The following is an 18,822-nucleotide window of genomic DNA, read 5'->3' as shown; positions in this document are numbered from 1 at the left end:
GATAACAGAATAGTTTAGAAATAGAGTCCCACATATTATCATCTGACTTATCATAAGAATATCACTACAACACAAGGGGGAGGGGAGAAAATGGTCTTTTCAATTAATGATGTCAAATACATTATGTATTTGTATGGAAAATAATAATTTAACCTCTACCCCACACCACACATAAAAATTAACTTTAGATGGATTATAGACCTAAAAGTGAAAAGTAAAACAGTGGACATACAGAAGAGAATGTAGGAAAATATCTTTATGACTTTGGATTGGGAAAAAATTTCTTAAACTGAGCACAGAAAACACTAATCATAAAAGTTGACCAGTTGTTCTTAATTAAAATTAAAGGCTTCTATTCATCAAAGGATATCATGAGAGAGTGAAAAGGCAAGCTGGAGATGGAGAGGTGATGTTTACAACACAAGTATCTAAAAAATACCTTGCACCCAGAATACAGAAAGAATCCTATAAATGAACAAAGAGTTTCCAATGAAAAAACATGGACCAAAGTCTCGAAAAGGCACTTCTCAAAAGAGGATATTCAAAAAGCCAATAAGCACCTAAAAGGAGATTCAGTATCATTAGTCACAAAGGAAATTCAAATTAAACCTATAATGAGATATTGCTACACACCAGAATCAGGTTTTTTCGCCTTTCCTCTCCATTGAAATTGCTCTAGTAAAGGTGGTCTCTGTCATCTCCATCCCCTAACCCTGTGGACACTCTTCAGTTATGTCATTTGAACTTGCTGACCATGCTCCTCTTGAAATGCTTGGCTCTAAGGCAGGAAAGAGAGTTTTACATATAGTGAGGGTTAGGAGGTAGAAAGGAGCAGTTAATAGAGTGGGCATCAAATCATGTCAACTCTTTAACAGCAGAGTCTCTTACGGGTAGTATTTCATGGTTTAACGCTCAAACTTTCCAATCAGAAACTGGTATATTACATCCAAAGGAGGAAAGTCTCTTGGTAATAGTTCATGTATTCCACTATTAAAATTCAATCAGAAATGGTCATTTTAAAGCATCAAATTATTAACTTGTAATGGAAGGTAGCTTGTATCTTTTTCCAATATCCCTATCCCAATATTAAATAGATACATATATTCTAACATTATGGGAGGGGTACTGGATTCTCTTTTCTTCAGCCTCCACTGAAACATAGCTCATTGTCTTGTCCTTTTTGGATATCAGGTCCATGGTCTGTTAGGGTTTTCTGGTATCAGGGCTGCAGCCTCTAGGTTCTCATTTCTGTTCTAGGACTCTTAGTATTTCCAGAACTTCAGACTTCATTTATGGACTTGGGTATCTTTGGCTGTCTCCCCTATAATCAATCCATCATGCAACATTCTGTGAGGGTGTACATGGAACTTTTCACCATTGTGACCTTTTTCTCAGTGCCATGTTGAAGGTGGAATTTCTCTTGAGGCTTACAAGCTTCTGGTCTATATCCTGGACACAAGTTCCAGATACCCTTGGATACTCTGAAATTACTTCCTTCTCCAAATGAAACCAAGAGGGTGGGGGGAATGAGGTGCTGGATAACTTCTTTGGAATCATCAGAACCATCAGAACCAATTCCCATGCTCTTAGATTCCCATGACTGTCCCTACCCTGACAATATATCAGGGTAATTCTTGGTACATAACAGGTATCCAATAAATTATTTCCACAAGTAAAATAGGCTTTTCCTGTTTATGTAAATATCACATGCTCATTGGAAAAAAACTTTTGAAATACAGAAAAGTGCAGAAGTCAGACAAACAAAAAATACTGGATACTCCACCAACTCTAAAACAATCATTAACTTTTTGAAGACCATCCTTTCATTCATGGTTCTCAAAAGTCTAAACAAATAGTTTTACATAGAGTTTTGTACCATACATGCTGCACTTACATTAAAAAAAATTCCAGTCTTTCCCCCCACTTCTCTCTCTACTCCTCTTTTCCCTCTCTTCAAGGTAACCAATAACAACAGCCTGGTATATATTCTTCTGGTATATATACTTGTTTCCATGCTCATCACAGACGCACATATATACATAAGTGGGTGTGATCATCAACAAAAATGAAATCTTGTACACATAAAGCTCTGTAATAAAGCAATTGGTTATCAAAAATTGTTAAGATACCTTCAGATCAATAGTGTAAATATAACTAATTTTAAAAATTACTCTCATGCTGTTCCAGAGTGGCTATATCACAACTTATTCAACCATTATCCCATTGTTTGGCATTCACTTTATCTCCACTTGATTTTCAACTTTGCCTCTGTAAATGACACTTCAACAAAACCTCTTATTGTGTGTATTTTTGTGTACTGATGATGTTATTTCTGTGGGGGCAGATTCCCAAAGTGAGACTGCTAGGCCAAAGTATTTTAATTTTAAAGTTAAAAAATTTTAAATATATACTACTGAATTGCTGGTGGAAATACAAGTTGATATAAATAACCTTTTTATGAGTTTTTTTTAAAAAATAAGAGTTGATATAACCTTTTTGTAAGAGGTTTTCCCCAAGTCCACTAGCAAAAGATCACTTCATTTCTGCCAACTCCATGAAGTGGAAGTTACGTCTTATTGGTTGTTTTAATTTGCATTTCCCTGAGTACTACTTAGGTTCATAACATTTTCAGAGATGAATGGCCATTTACTCTTCTATGATTAGCCATCTAGTCCAGACAGATTAGACTTTAATATAAAAAATAACCAAAATCTTAGAAACAAATTTAGGAGACTATTGTATAACCTAGGGATTAAGGAGAGCCTTTTAACTAAAAGAGCAAATTAACAATCTAAAAAGGAAAATATATAAATATCTCATTATGAAAAATTAAAATGTTAATTTCTTTTACTATATAAAAAAGCATAAAGACAATCACTAGATTAAAAAATTGGCAACACACATGACAAAGGATTAATATTTCAAATATATAAAAAGCACCTCCAGATTTATAAGAAAGACAAACCAATAGAAAACAGGCAAAAAATATATAGGTAATTCTTTGAAGATAACTTTTTAAGTGAATAAAGTATGAAACCTGGATGAAGACTTTCATTTGTCCATTATTTTTCTCTATTGTGAATTTTATTAGAACTAACATTTATATGATTGTATGCTTTACCACATTCTTATATTTCTAAAGTATCTTTTCCAAAAAAATTTGAGAAGAGCATGAGAGTACGAGCAGGGGGAGGGGCAGAGGGAGAAGCCGACTCCATGCTGAGCAGGGAGCCTGCTCTGGGGCTCAATCCCAGGACCCCGGGATCATGACCTGAGCCAAAGGCAGATGCTTAACTGACTGAGCTATCCAGGTGCTCCCTCTCAAGTATCTCTTAAGTGTGTATTTTCTGGTGATTTACACCTGGTTTTCCCACATTCATAAAAGACACAGTTTATGATTCTTCCTGTGGAGTTAGCATCTAGATGAATGATTTATTAATCTTTATATTAGCTGAGTTTCTCTTTGATGTATTCTTTGATGTACTGTAAGGCTTGAGCTACTCCTAAAGGCTTTTCCACATTCATTACATTTATAGGGTTTTTCTCCAGTATGCATCCTCAGATGTACAGTAAAGTCTGAGTTGGTTCTGAAGGCTTTTCCACATTCTTCACATTTATAGGGCCTTTCCCCAGTATGAATTCTCTGATGTAGAGTTAGCTGCGATAGAGTGATACAACCTTTGCCACATTCCTTACACGTATAGGGTTTTTCTCCAGTATGTGTTCTCCAATGCACTGTAAGGTATGAACCCCTCCTAAAGGCTTTTCCACAGACATCACATTTATAGGGTTTCTCTCCACTGTGAATCTTCTGATGTTCTGTGACATGTACCATCTGGCTAAATGCTTTCCCACAGTCATTACATTTAAATGGTTTTTCTCCAGTATGTGTTCTCTGATGGGTATTAAAGCCTGAGTTACTTGTGAAAACCTTCCCACACTCATTACATTTATAAGGTTTTTCTCCAGTATGCCTTCTTTGATGTACAGTAAGTTGTGATGTATTAGTGAAAGCTCTCTCACATTCATTACACTTATATGGTTTTTCTCCAGTATGGGTCCTTTGATGTACAATAAGGTATGACTTAGTCCTGAAAGATTTTTCACAATCATAGCATTTATAAGGTTTCACTCCAGTATGAATTTTCTGATGCTCTTTGAGATTTACCATTTTGGTAAATGCCCTCTCACAGTCAGTACATTTATATGGTTTCTCTCCAGTATGAATCCTCTGATGTACAGTTAAGTGTGACTTTATTCTGAAAGATTCCCCACATTCATTACATAGGTAAGGTTTCTCTTCAGTATGAATTCGCTGATGTATAATTAGGGATGAAGAACGCATGAAGGCCTTTCCACATTCATTACATTTATAAGGTTTCTCCCCTGTATGCATTCTGTGGTGTACAGTAAGGCATGAATAATTAATGAATGCTTTCCCACATTCATTACACTTATAAGGTTTTTCCCCTGTATGAATTCTTTGATGTTCTGTGAAATTTGCTATACGATTGAATGCTTTCCCACATTCATTACATTCATAGGGTTTTTCTCCAGTATGAGTTCTTATATGTACAATAAGGCTTGAATTACTTCTATAGGCTTTCCCACATTCATTACACCTAAAGGGTTTCTCTCCCGTATGAATTCTCTGATGGACATTAAAAATTGTGGTATTCTTGAAAGATTTCCCACACTCATTGCATTTATATGGTTTCTCTTCAGTATGGGTCTTCTGATGTACACTAAGATATGACTTATTCCTGAAGGCTTTCCCACAATCATTACATTTGTAGGGTTTCTCTCCATTGTGAGTTTCCTGATGTCTTGCAAGTTTTGACTTATCACTGAAGGCTTTCCCACATTCACTACATTTATAGGGTTTCTCTCCGGTTTGAATTCTCTGGTGTTGATTAAGGCGAGCACACTGGCTAAAAGATTTTCCACAGACATTGCATTGATAAGGTTTCTCCTTAGTATGAATTCTCTGATGCACCATAAGTGATGAAGAAGCAATGAAAGCTTTTCCACATTCATTACATTTATAGGGTTTTTCTCCAGTGTGAATTTTTTTATGTTGACTAAGATATGAAGGCTGGCTGAACATCTTCCCACATTCACTACATTCATAAGGTTTTTCCTTAGTGTGAGTTCTCTGATGTTGAATGAGTAATGATCTATAACGAAAGGACTTTTCACAAGTGCTACATTTATAGGGTTTTTCTCTATTGTTGTATTTTTTCCCTAAAGTAAGTTCTGAAGTAGGCCTTATGGCTTTGCTGCTTTCTGTATCCTTGCAAATTTTCTTCCCCAGATGGGGATCTGTAATCAAATCTAAATTCTCAGGGAAATCGTCATGTGTTTGGCATTTGCTGTGGAGTTCTTCTGTGATAACTCCTGCTTCAGGAAAAATAATAGATTCAAATCTAAAGCCTCTTTGACCAGAGGGAATTTTCTTGTGAGTAACTATTCTTTGATTCAAATGATTTTCCTGACTATTTTGCAATCTCAATATCCTTTCATTCCATTTCCATAATCCTCCCATTCTGGAGTTCCACAGACCATTCTCTGTGAGCTTATCTAGTATAGTCTCTTGTGATACATTTTCAGAAATATCCTCTGTTGATACAGCATTCTTGGTTGCAGGTATGGTCTCCAATTCTGGTGGGGGGGAAAGAGATAAATCAAATCAAATGATTTCTATTTCCTAAGTTAGGAAGATCTCAGTAAACAGGATAGTAAAAGGGAAACCTCAGCTGATAATGAATATAAAGTTTTAACTGCTTGCAAACTTGGCCTTATTTTCTAAGAAGAAAGAGGTAGGGTTGAGGGAGGCTGATTGAACCAAGAATCAAAGTAGTAAATTCAGAGATTTTCCCCTACTAAAAAAAATCATTTATGGTAACCCTCCTAGAATCCAAGTATCTCAAATACTTTTCTCATCCCCTTTACAGTTAATATTTTTTTCCAGACCACTCTTCATAAGTTGTGACTACTTCCTTGCTTCCCATTTACTCTACAAACCAGGTATTTGTTCCCAACCATACTTTCTATTTGTTCTCATTCTTTGCTAGATTTTTGTATGAGGGCTTTCTCAAATTTCCCTGTCAGATCAGCTTACTGAAGTCTTTGTATGTACTTTTATTTAAAAAAGATTTTATTTACTTATTCATGAGAGACACAGAGAGAGACAGAGAGAGGCAGAGACACAGGTAGAGGGAGAAGCAGGCTCCATGCAGGGAGCCTGATGTGGAACTCGATCCTGGATCTCCAGGATCAGGCCCGGGGCTGAAGGTGGCGCTTAACCGCTGAGCCACCCTGGCTGCCCTGTACTTTTTAATCAAACGTTTATGGAAAAAACATTTTGATTTTTCAGAAAGTATGCTGAACAGCAAATTAGTCAAAATTAATATTTAGTTACTAATATTTCAAATAGTGATTATCAATGATAGTTTTGCAACCTTTTTATGTTTTTTTTTCTGTATATTTTTTTAATTGGAATTCGATTTACCAACATACAGTATAACACCCAGTGCTCATCCTGTCCAGTGCCCCTCTCGGTGCCCGTCACCCAGTCCCCCCCGCCCACCTCCCTTTCCACTAATCCCTGTTCGTTTCCCAGAGTTAGGAGTCTCTCATTGACTTACTTCACTCAGCATAATACCCTCCAGTTCTATCCACGTTGAAACACATGGTGGGTATTCGTCGTTTACAACCTTTTTATGTCTTAACATTCCTGAAGGTCATGATCTCAGGGTCACATGATTGAACCCTTTGTTGAACTCCATGCTGAGTATGGAGTCTGCTTAAATTTCTCTCTTCCTCTCCCCTCCCTCCTGCACTCTATTTCTCTCTCTGTCAAATAAATAAATCTTTTTAAAAAAGAGAGAGAAAAAAGAAAAGAAAAAACTCAAGAGAAAAAAAAAAAACCATAATAGAAACAGACCTAAAAGGTATCCAGATAGTTGAGGTCTTAGACATAAGCTTAAAATAATCATGATTAGTACTCAAGAAAATAAGACCAATAATTTCACCAAATAATTGAAAAGTGTAAAATAACTAAATGGTAATTCTAAACTGGAAAGTAAGAATTCAAAAACTAAAAGCACAGTAGGTATGACACGGGAGTGTCAACAGAATGGAAAATAGGTCAGTAGAAAATATGCATATGAAGTACAGAATGATGAAAAACTTGAAAAATTATTTTAAAAATATTAGAGACATATAGGATAGCATGAAAAGGTCTATCACAGGTGTAAAAGTCCCAGAAGTCTAGAAAGAGAAGTGAGACAGAATGAGATGAAATCAAATTCAAAGACATAACACCAAGCATTTTCCAAAACAGATAAAAAATACCAAGCCACATATGTTAGGAGCCAAATGAATTCCAAGTAGGAGAAATACAAAGTAAATATAGAAGAAACTAAAAGATTTCCATCAAGGAGCAACAATCAGATCACAGGTTGCAAACTACAGCCAAATCTGTTCTACTACATGTTTTTGTATTACCAGTGAGATAAGAATACACATTTTTAAATGGTTGAAAAATATACTAAAAGGATAATATGTTGTGACATACTAAAATTATATGGACTTCAAGTTTTATTGTCCATAAAGGTTTTAGTGGAATATAATCACATTCTTTGGGGACACCTGGGTGGCTTGGTGGTTAAGTGTCTGCCTTTGGCCCAGGGAGTGATCCTGGAGTCTCAGAATCGAGTCCCACATCAGGCTCCCTGCATGGAGCCTGCTCCTCCTTCTGCCTATGTCTCTGCCTCTCTCTCTCTCTGTCTCTCATGAATAAATAAATAAAATCTTAAAAAATCACATTCGTTGGCTAGTATTTTGTCTTTGGATGCTTTTGTGCTTATAATTGCTAAATGGAATAGTTGTGACAGACCTACCATGTTTCCACAAAGCCTAAAATATCTACTGTCTTACCTTTTACAGAAAAGATTTTCTGACTCCTGAATTAAACAGATGGTTGACTTGTCAACAGATTTTATGTAAGACAAAAAACAACGGAATGATACTTTTGAAATACTGAAAGAATATAACACAAACCTAGAAGTCAAACTTGCCAAAATATTATTCAAAAATGAAGATTAAAAATATTTTTAGATGAAAAGAAAAATGGAGAGAATATGATACTGGCAGATGCAAATAAAGTTAAATATTAGAGGGTATTCTTTAAGCAGAAGAAAAATAATCCTAAGGAGAAGCTTAGAAAAGAAGAAAAAAATGAAGAGAAAGTTTGGGCAAAAAAATCTAAATGAATGTTGACTGCATAGAACATAGTCTAAGAGATACGACATATAGATAGGATTAAAATACGTAATTCAACAGATAGGATTAAAATACATAATTTCAACAACATATAAATTAGGTTCAATAAGTTGTTCTAAGATCCTAGTGTTGTTTGGGAAAAGAGAAAATCTAAGACTGCTGTATCAATGATGAATGCTTTAATCGCAAAGTTAAACCACTATGCAAATAATTTTAGAAATTTATGATTACCAAGTGATTAGAGGGGGACATAAAAAAATAAAAGATAATAAAACTAAATGCATGAATGGGGAAGAAGAAAACATGGAACAGGCAAGACACTTTCAAAGTTAGATGACAGATTTAAACATTATGTAACTATATTATGTAAATATGAACTAAATACTCTGAAAGATATGGACTGTCTCTCAGGTTATTTAGAAGTAATTTTGTACCATCTGGGTTACAAACAAAATCTGTTTAAAACAAAAATCTAACAACTGTTTAAAGCAAAAATCTAATAATAATATGCTACTTATAAGAGAAAAAAGATAAAAAGATACAAGGATACATAAAAGATGACAGTGAACAGAACTAAAATGAGGTACCATATAAACAATAACTTAAAGAAAGGTGCTACAGTGTTACTAGTACAAGGCAGAATAGACTTTAGGGCAAAAGCCATGGGACGCCTGGGTGGCTTAGCGGCTGAGCGTCTGCCTTTGGCCCAGGGCATGATCTTGGAGTCCTGGGGTCTAGTCCCACATCAAACTCCCTGCATGGAGCCTGCTTCTCCCTCTGCCTATGTCTCTGCCTCTCTCTCTCTGTATCTCATAAATAAATAAATAAAATCTTTTAAAAAAATAAGGCAAAAACCATTATGGAGATAAAGAAGACACTTCAGAGGAATAAAAGGTCCAATTCAACAGAAAGATATAACAGTTATAACTTCGTATTTACCTAATAACACAGCCTCAAAATACATAAAGCAAAAATGAAAGTAACGAAAACAAGGAAGAGACCAATCTACAGTCTTACTGCAAAACATTAAAAAAATATTTTTCAATAACTGACAGAATAAGCTGACAATAAGTATATATTTTAGCAACCTAAAGAACTTGATACATCTAGGGTGCCTGGGTGGCTCAATCAGCTAAGCCTCTGACTCTTGATTTTGGCTCAAGTCATGATCTTGGGGTCGTGAGACTGAGCCCTGCATAGGGCTCCATGCCAGGTGCAGTCTGCTTGCGATTCTTTCCTTCTTCCTCCATTCCTCCCCGTGCTTGCATGGTCTCTCTCAAATAAATAAAGAAAACCTTAAAACAAAAACTTGATATATGTAAAACTGCACTCTATAATATTTATAGGATACACAAGTGCACACAAAATGTCTTCAAAAATTGTCCATGTGGTGAAGCAAAGTTTAAATTTATAAAGACTGAAATCATACACAGCATCTCTGACCACAGGAAAAATTAAGATAGCAAGATTACTAGAAAATCCCCAGATGGTACAGAATTAAGAAAAATACTTCTAAATAACATGAGGGACAAAGACATCATGATGGAAATTATCAAATGCTTTGAGCTCAATAATTTTGAAGTTGTTACATAAAAAAAGTGTGATACAGGTTTATTTTTTGCTTATTGTTGTTATTTATTTATTTATTTATTTATTTATTTTTGGTCATTTATGGGGTGTGATGTGGTCTAGATTGCTTTGAATGAGTTATAAAAAAAGAATGGCTGAAAATCAAATGATATAACTTCCTGATATCCAACTCAGGAAGTTAAAAAAGATCAGCAAATTAAATGCTAAAAAAGGTTAAAAAGAAAATAAAGAGAAGAAAGTAATGATATAGAAATCAGAGGTAAAAAAAGGTTATTTATTTTACTTTTTAAGATTTTATTTATTTATTTATTTATTCATTCATTCATTCATTCATTCATGAAAGACAGAGAGAGAGAGAGAGAGAGGCAGAGACATCGGCAGAGGGAAAAGCAAGCTCCATGCAGGAAGCCCGATGTGGGACTCTATCCTGGGACTCCAGGATGGCACCCTGTGACAAAGGCAGGTGCTAAACCGCTGAGCCACCCAGGTCCCCAAAAAAGATTCTTTAAAAGCTAAATAAGATTGACAAGCCCTAGGCAAGACTGATTAAGATAAAAGAGAGAAAAAAAAATCAATGGAGGAATGAAAACAGAGACATCACTTCAGATCCATACAGACACTTAAAAGAGAGGATAGGTAGTATGCCATTAATTTAAATTTTAGATAAAATGGATCAATTGCCAGATAAACATAATTTACTAAACTGAAACAACAAAAAATATTAATAGTCCTATTAACAACAGAAAGAACAGAAGCTATAAACAAGTTCCAAAATAAAAGCATAAGGCCAACATGGCTTCTACAGCGAAATCTATGTATCTTAAAATATGTATCTTTCCGTCTCTCACAACTCTTTCTTCTCCTCAATATAAACTGATGGCTTTGCTTCATATTTTACTTTCAATTCAGAAGCTATTATAATAGAATGCCTTGATCTTCCCACCATTGGTTGACCTATTATCTGCACCCACGTTCTCCACCTTTCCTAGGGTTATAGCGAAGTGGCCTCTCTGCTAATCAATGGTGAATCTTTCCTTTTCCTTTCTTGAGTTTATTCCGTTTAACCTTCTTACACACTTTAGTTTTAGTTCTTTAGTGATCCCATCTTGGTCTTGCAATGTCAATTTCTGCCTCTCCATTGTGGCATCATTCTTATCAGCACTCAAATATGCCATAAAAACTCCCATTTCAAATATAAAACAAAAGAGTTTTGTTCTTCATTGCATACTTTCCTGTAGCTACTGCCCCATTTGTCTTTCCCTCTTCATGGGGGTGGGGAGCCTTCTCTAAAGAGTCCTCTAAAACTGTCTCCAATGCCTACTTTTCATTCACTCTCTTAAATATATAATATTTTCAACATTCAATGTTAATGAAAAGGACTGAAGATGATACAAATGAATTTAAACATACTTCATGTTCATGGACTGGAAGAACCAATATTGTTAAAATGTCCATACTGCCCAAAGCAATCTACAGATTCAATGTAATTGCTATCAAAATACCAACAACATATTTCATAGAATTAGAACAAATAGTCCTAAAATTTGTATGGAACCACAGAAGACCCCAAATAGCCAAAGCAATCTTAAAGAAGAACAGGGATGCCTGGGTTGCTCAGTCAGATAAGTGTCTGACTCTTGATTTCAACTGTCATGATCTCCATCCTCTTTCTTAAAAAAAAAAAAAAAAAAAAAAAAGAGAGAACAAAGCTGGGAGTTTCACAACTCAGATTTCATGATATATTACAATGTGGCAATAATCAAAACAGTATGGCACTGGCTCAAAAATAGATTGGGCAGCCCCGGTGGCTCAGCGGTTTAGCGCCGCCTTCGACCCGGGGCATGACCCTGGGGACCCGGGATCGGGTTCCGCATTGGGCTCCCTCCATGCGGCCTGCTTCTCCCTCTGCCTGTGTCTCTGCCTCTCTCTCTCTCTCTCTGTGTCTCTCATGAATAAATAAATAAAATATTTTAAAAAATGGGTAGAAGACATGAAAAGACATTCTTCTGAAGACATACAGAATGGCCAACAGAGACAGGGTAAGATGCTCAACATCACTACTTATCAGGGAAATGCAAATTAAAACCACAATGAGGTATCACCTCATACGTGTCAGAAAGGCTGAAATAAAAATACAAAAAATTAAAAATGTTGGTGAGTATGTGAAGTAAAAGGAACCCTCGTGCACTGTTGGTGGGGATGTAAATTGGTGCAGCCATTGAGGAAAACTATAGAGATTCCTCAAAAAATTAAAAACAATTATCATATGATCCAGTAATTCCATTTCTGGGTATTTACCCAAATAAAACAAAAACACTAATTTGAAAGGATACATGTACCCCTATGTTTATTGCAGCATTATTTACAATAGCTGAGATATAGAAGCCACCTAAGTGTCCGGTGACAGGTGAATGGATAAAGAGGTGGTATGTATATACAGGAGAATATTACTTGGCCACAATCAAGAATGAAATCTTGCCATTTGCAACAACATGGATGGCACTGGAGGGTCTTATGCTAAGTGAAATAAGTCAGTCTGAATGTAATATAGAAAACAAAGCAAATGAACAAAGAAAAAAAGATTAAAAAACCCCTGGACTCTTAAATAGAACTGGTGGTAATCAGTGAGGAGGTAGGTGAAGGATGGGTGAAATAGGTGAGGGGGATTAAGAGTACACTTATCTTTTTTTTAAAGATTTTATTTATGCATGTTTGAATGAAAGACTAATTATGAAGATCATGTCCTCAAGAAAGCAAAGTAGGATGGAATGGGAATCAAAAGTAGAGAATAGAGAGAGGAGAAGCAACAGGAGAAGGAAAACAGATGAGAGAGCAAGGGAGGGAGTGAATTTTTCTGAGATAGTTTTGAACAAGGATACTCCTCAAAATATTTCAGATGTTTTGCTCCATCCATAACCTATGAACTTGAAATAAATCCAGTCCTCCTGGTTCTTATTAACTCACCTGGATAAGGGGTTCTTGCAAGTTCTCTTACTACCACCCATGGTCCTTTTCCATCCTCCAAATGAGATATCATGTCTGGTTTGGAAACTGCAAGGCCTGTGCAGATAAAAATCAGTAAGACTTGACTGTGTCTGAGTAAGAACTATTGCCAAATTCAGTCTCAGCTTTTAATCTTCTGTGCAGAGTGGCTATTTTTGGGAAGTTCTAGAGATACACTGTCTAATACAGTTGTCAACAGCCCAATGAGGCTATTTAAATTAGTTAAAACTTTATAAAATTTAAAATTCAGTTCTTCAGTTGGACTAGCCAGATTTCAAGTTGTCAGTAGCCTCAAGGGGGGCTAGTGCCTGCCATATTGGACAGCATAGATACAGAACGTTCACAGTACAGCAGACATTCTATTGTATGGTGGTGTTACAGACGATTACAGAGGAGCTCAACACTATGACCGCAGGTCTTCTAGGATAATAGATCATCGGAATAATCTGAGTTTAGAAAGAAAACGAACACATTTGTCCTTTTCTTTCTGGAGGTACTTATAACTCCCATTTGTAAAAGTGATCAGAAAAAACTTTAGTCCTAAATGTGGTGGACTGTTAACGATCTCCAAGATTCCAATGAAATATGTATTTCTTACTCTACAATGGGTGGGCCACTTAATTAAGAGCAAGGGATAGCATGACTCCCAACAACATACACCTAAAAAGAGATTTTAATGCCTGAACTCTAACCCCAAGCTCAGTTAAGTACTTTAGAGGCTCTAGATCTTCAGCAAACCTGCTCAAATGGATAGATATATGGACACAAGTTATTCTTACCCAGGGAGGCAAGATTCCTATAATTCTCTAGCATCACGTCCTTGTGTAGGTTCCTCTGTGAAGGGTCCATCAACCTCCACTCTTCTAATGTGAAGTCTATAGCCACATCTTTAAATGTCACAGAATCCTAAAATAAATACACTGTGATCACCCAGGGACTATATACAATGAGACCTGTTGGGCAGAATAATACTTATAAAGCTGGAGGAATACTCCAGAAATCAGAATCATCAAATGACCACAGAAGTCAATCAGTTCAACTCTTTATGGATGAATGAATCCCTCCAGTGATAAGAACTTAAAACCATAAGAGAAAGCCTATTCCATTTCCTGAGTTTTACTTGAAGTAGGATTCTCTTTTCAGACTAATTCAAATCTGGCTTTCTCTAACTTTGAAATACTGGTCTTCCTATATTATCAGGAGTCAAAGAGCATGGTTTCTTCCTTCGCTAGAAAGTCTTAACATTTGGTAATAGCTAGTAGTTTCTACCCAAATCATCCTTTCTCCCTCAAACTGGCTTATCTATAATATCTGCTCTTCCTCAGTTCCAAATCTACAGAACATGACTTAATAGAAAATACAGTTTATCCTTCAGATTGTAGATAAAGGATATTGTAATCTCTGTCTTTGAGCAAGAAAAATAAGAAATCATAGGGACTTTGGAGAACTTCTTTGGTCAAGATATGAATTATATATGAGCTTGTATAATAAAATATAAGAATGAGCCATAAAATTTTTTAGTGGTTACCTGTTAGAGGAAAGAGGGAGTAGAGAGAAAGGAGAAGACTGGAATTAGAAGCTAGACTCTTTTGGATATTTCTTATTCTGTGGATTTTAGTTTTGAGCCATGTAAATATGTTATAAAAGAAAAATTAAAATAAAAAGTCATCCCTAAAAATTAAAAGGAAAATGAAACCAGGTTTGAGCATAGGCATTCATCAAAGATGAAATATTTTAAGTGACTTTATAACATAACAATTTTGTGTATTTTCTTTGTGAAACATGCCCCCAAAAGAAAAAGAACTGCAAAAAAACAAAAACTATGTTTTCAATGAATAATCATACTGTTGGTGGTAGTGATAAAAATGCTATTTTGTAACTGCTGTGCCTGTAGTGTTTGATAAGGCAAATTAGTATATCAATGCCACTGAGATCAAATAAATTTGGCAGGAAGAATAAGATATAAATAAGATATAAATGCAATATTGATGAGATTATATAATAACTCCACAGATCCAAATTTGAATTGGAAGTATCAGTATAAACTCATTAATTATTTAAGGGAAAAAAATGAATTTTCTAGTTTCATCCATGGAAAAGGCCAAAAAAGAAAAACAATAATTAGTAAGGTAACACTATGCAAGCTAGACTATAGCCTCTAATTATTACTTTTCACTAAAAGGAATCAGGGCCTGGAACATTCTGTGATACCAAAAGGCAAGGAAGCTATCAAAGACTACTAAGATCATACCTAAGACATAAGAGACAACTTAAAGAGGCTCCCACTAGTTAATAATAATGGGACAATTTGAACATCAGTGAGGATAATAAATACAATGGGTTTCAGAAACACACATTTAAATTCATGATTTCATAATACTACTATAAAAATACTCATTGATTTTATTTTTTAAGAGGATGCCTGGAAACTAGTAAATAAACAGAGTTAACCTTTTGTCCTTTTCCTATGTAAAATATATAGGGCTTGTATAGTAATCAAGTGTCATCACATAGTTGAGAGAGATTTCTCTTTAAGGAAGGATTCCAGCTAATACATGAAAAGAATTAAAAAAATTAGAATATCATCATTTTGCAATCTCTAATGAATTAAAGAGTCATCAATAGCTGCTAATATATCAAAGAGGCCTCAACTAGGCATTATGTGCCTTCTGGTGGTACATATCAGATACATAAAATACTACTGCCAAAAACAAGTGAAATAATATTATTTAGCCTAATATATGTGTAATATTATAATGTGAACATACACTCAATGTAAAAATTATTAATGAGGCACTATCTTTTGTACTAAGTCTTTGAAATATGATGTGCATTTTAAATTTACAGTGCATCTCAGTTTGGACTATAGTTACATATCCAGTGCTCAAGAGCCATATGTAGCTAGTGGCTACTATATTGGACAACACAGCTTGAAACTACAAATAACTTGGTTTCTTCAATGAATTATTACAACGGGAAAAAAAGAGGGAGGGGGAAAACTTTAGCTTAAAAGTGACCTAAGAGACAATACTAACTAATCGTAACATAAGAATCAACTGGTGAAACAAATACCAAGTCAACATTTGTTGATATTAAGACTTTCCACTGGGATCCCTGGGTGGCGCAGCGGTTTGGCGCCTGCCTTTGGCCCAGGGCGCGATCCTGGAGACCCGGGATCGAATCCCACGTCGGGCTCCCGGTGCATGGAGCCTGCTTCTCCCTCTGCCTGTGTCTCTGCCTCTCTCTCTCTCTCTGTGACTATAATAAATAAATAAAAATTAAAAAAAAAAAAAAAGAAACTTATAAAAAAAAAAAAGACTTTCCACTGATTTTTTAGCTGAAACCATGGCAATATATTTTACATTAAAAAATATGTTATAGATATATAATGAGATATTTATAGATGAAATCATATAATGTCTTGTACAGATTCAAAATAATTAATGAGAGTGTAAGATTACAAATGAAATATGATTGGGACTCCTGGGTGGCTCAGCAGCTGAGCATCTATCTGCCTTTGGCTCAGGGTGTGATTCTGGAATTCCGGGATCAAGTCTCACATTGGGCTTCCTGCATGGAGCCTGCTTCTCCCTCTGCCTGTGTCTCTGCCTCTCTGTGTCTCTCATGAATAAATAAATAAAATCTTAAAAAAAACCTAAATGAAATATGATTACCCAGGGGCTGATAATTGCTGAATATAGGCATTAGGTACAAAGGGATTCATGAAACTACTCTTTCCTTTTGTATACCTATAGTGCATATTTATCAGGTATGATCTAACAGCTTGTTATGTAATGACAAGGTGCTAATAAGAAAAGTGAGGCATCTTCCACATCTTGCCCAAGTTCTCAGAAAAGGTAAAGTGTAGGTTCAAATTCAGTTTGGTTCCAGAATTCAAACTCATAATCACTAACTCTATGACTTAGTAAACTAAAAATCCTAATTAGCTGACTAGGCAGGCAAAGGTCTCAAGTTATAGTATACTTGGCTAAGATTTGCTCTATAGCATGAGAGACAGATTTCCTCTGGGGTGTTTTCCTGTCATATAGATATGTATGCTTGTCAGATTGCTTAAACCTTTTAATCTATTTGTACCTGAAAGTTCATGAAGCAAACTTTCATTCTGCTAAGAATAAAATATGGCTAATATGGGAGATAATGACAGTACATAAACTTTACTGTTAATCACTTCTCATGTCACTCATATTATAATGAAGTTATAATGAAGTTATAAGTTACTGGGTTTTATTTTCTTTTTCCATCAAGAGCTAAGTCTCAGGAAAAACATAAGAAGGCTGTCAGCTCTTACCTTTGGCTTACCTTGAAGGTCTGTGCAAGCAAGAGTTATAAACTGCCTACTTAAGGCTAGGAATAGAAGGTATGCCTACCACATACAAAAACCTCTTGGCAAATGCTAGAAGACTTGCTGGTTTAAGGCATTTAAGGGAATCTTTTTTTTTTTTTTTTAAGATTTTATTTATTTATTCATGAGAGACACACAGAGAGAGGCAGAGGGAGAAAGAAGCTGGCTTCCTGTGGGGAGCCTGATGCAGGACTTGATCCCAGGACCCTGTGATCACATCTTGAGCTGAAGGCAGATGCTAAACTGCTGAGCCACCGAGACATCCCTTAAGGGAATCTATGTCCAGTCATTAATCACTATGTTGACCAAGCAGAGATTTCAGAGAATGTATATGACAAAGAATACAAATGTGATTGAATTAGTCCAGAAAAGTCCCTAAATAAACAAAGCACAGCAGTAGCAGCAAGAACAAACCTTGGGGAATGTTGAATCTGATTTCCAGAGTTGCCGCATTGTTTTATTTAAAATATTTGTCCTGAGAAAAAGTTTCAACATACATAAAGAAACAAGAAAGCATGGGACAGAGTTAAAAAACAGTCAATGGAAAGTGTCCTTAAAGAAGTCAAGAAGTTGTATTTACTAAATGAGTACATTAAATGAGTATTACAAACATATTCAAAAACCTAAAGAAAAACAAATCTAAAGAATGAGACAAAATTGTGAAAATGGTATCTCACTAAATAGAAATTCCATAGTTTTTCATAATTGAAAAAAAATCCACTAGAGAGCTTTAGTGAAACAGCAATTGAGCAGCAGTATATTCTGAATGTTTGTGTATCCTTTTCCTCCACCCCATGCACCGATGCATATGCTGAAATCATAATGCCCAATGTGATGACATTAGGCAGTGGGGCCTCTGGGTGATGCTTAAGTCAGGAGGGTGCCCTCATGAATGGGATTAGTGCCTTATAAAAGTGGCTCCAGAGAGATCCCTAGCTCCTTCTGCTGACAATACAATGAGACTGTGACCCAAAAGAGAGCCTTTATCTGGGCCACACTGGCACCCTGGTTTCAGACATCCAGTCTCTAGAAATATGATAAGTAAATTTCTGTTGTTTACAAGCCACCCAGTCTGTTGCATTTGTCTAAAGAAGTCCAAACAGACTAAAATAATCAGGCAAAAAAAAAAAATTGGTGAACTTTAAAATAGATAAAATGAGATTATCTAGACTGAGGAACACAGCAAAAAAAGAATGAAAAAAGTTAACATAATGGCAAAGATCTGTGGGACAATGAGAATAACAATATATGCATAATGGGAGTCCACAAAGGAGAGGGGAGAAAGAGGCAGATAGAATATTTAAATAAGGGGATCCCTGGGTGGCGCAGCGGTTTAGTGCCTGCCTTTGGCCCGGGGCGCGATCCTGGAGACCCGGGATCGAATCCCACGTCGGGCTCCCGGTGCATGGAGCCTGCTTCTCCCTCTGCCTGTGTCTCTGCCTCTCTCTCTCTGTGTGGCTATCATAAAATAAAAAATTAAAAAAAAAATAAATAAGTAATGGCTGGGGTGCCTGAGTGGCTTAGTCTGTTGAGTGCCTTCAGCTCAGCTTGTGATCTGAAGATCCTGGGACACAGCCCAG

The 18,822-nt window shown here is 35.8% G+C and overlaps 1 protein-coding gene across 5 annotated transcripts in view; it reads right to left on the bottom strand.

Annotated features, from left to right (window-relative positions):
- Positions 1-238: 238 nt before the first annotated feature.
- ZNF624 (zinc finger protein 624) overlaps positions 239-18,822 on the bottom strand; it is a 40,585-nt gene continuing 22,001 nt past the window's right edge. For 2 of the 5 annotated variants that reach the window (XM_025428277.2, XM_025428278.2), the window contains 3 exons: positions 13,659-13,785; positions 12,841-12,936; positions 239-5,661 (listed from right to left, as the gene is read on the bottom strand). In XM_025428277.2, the coding sequence (XP_025284062.1) occupies positions 3,443-5,661; positions 12,841-12,936; positions 13,659-13,785 (2,442 nt within the window). In that variant the 3' untranslated portion in view covers positions 239-3,442. The remainder of the gene's footprint in view (positions 5,662-12,840; positions 12,937-13,658; positions 13,786-18,822) is intronic. The other 3 variants (XR_004815698.1, XR_004815699.1, XM_025428279.3) reach the window with 3 other exon arrangements.

Source organism: Canis lupus, chromosome 5 (genome assembly GCF_003254725.2).
Source record: "Canis lupus dingo isolate Sandy chromosome 5, ASM325472v2, whole genome shotgun sequence".
Classification (NCBI taxonomy): Eukaryota; Metazoa; Chordata; class Mammalia; order Carnivora; family Canidae; genus Canis; species Canis lupus.
The sequence above is the reverse complement of the archived record's forward strand: the minus strand, read 5'-3'. Positions and strand labels throughout refer to the sequence as shown.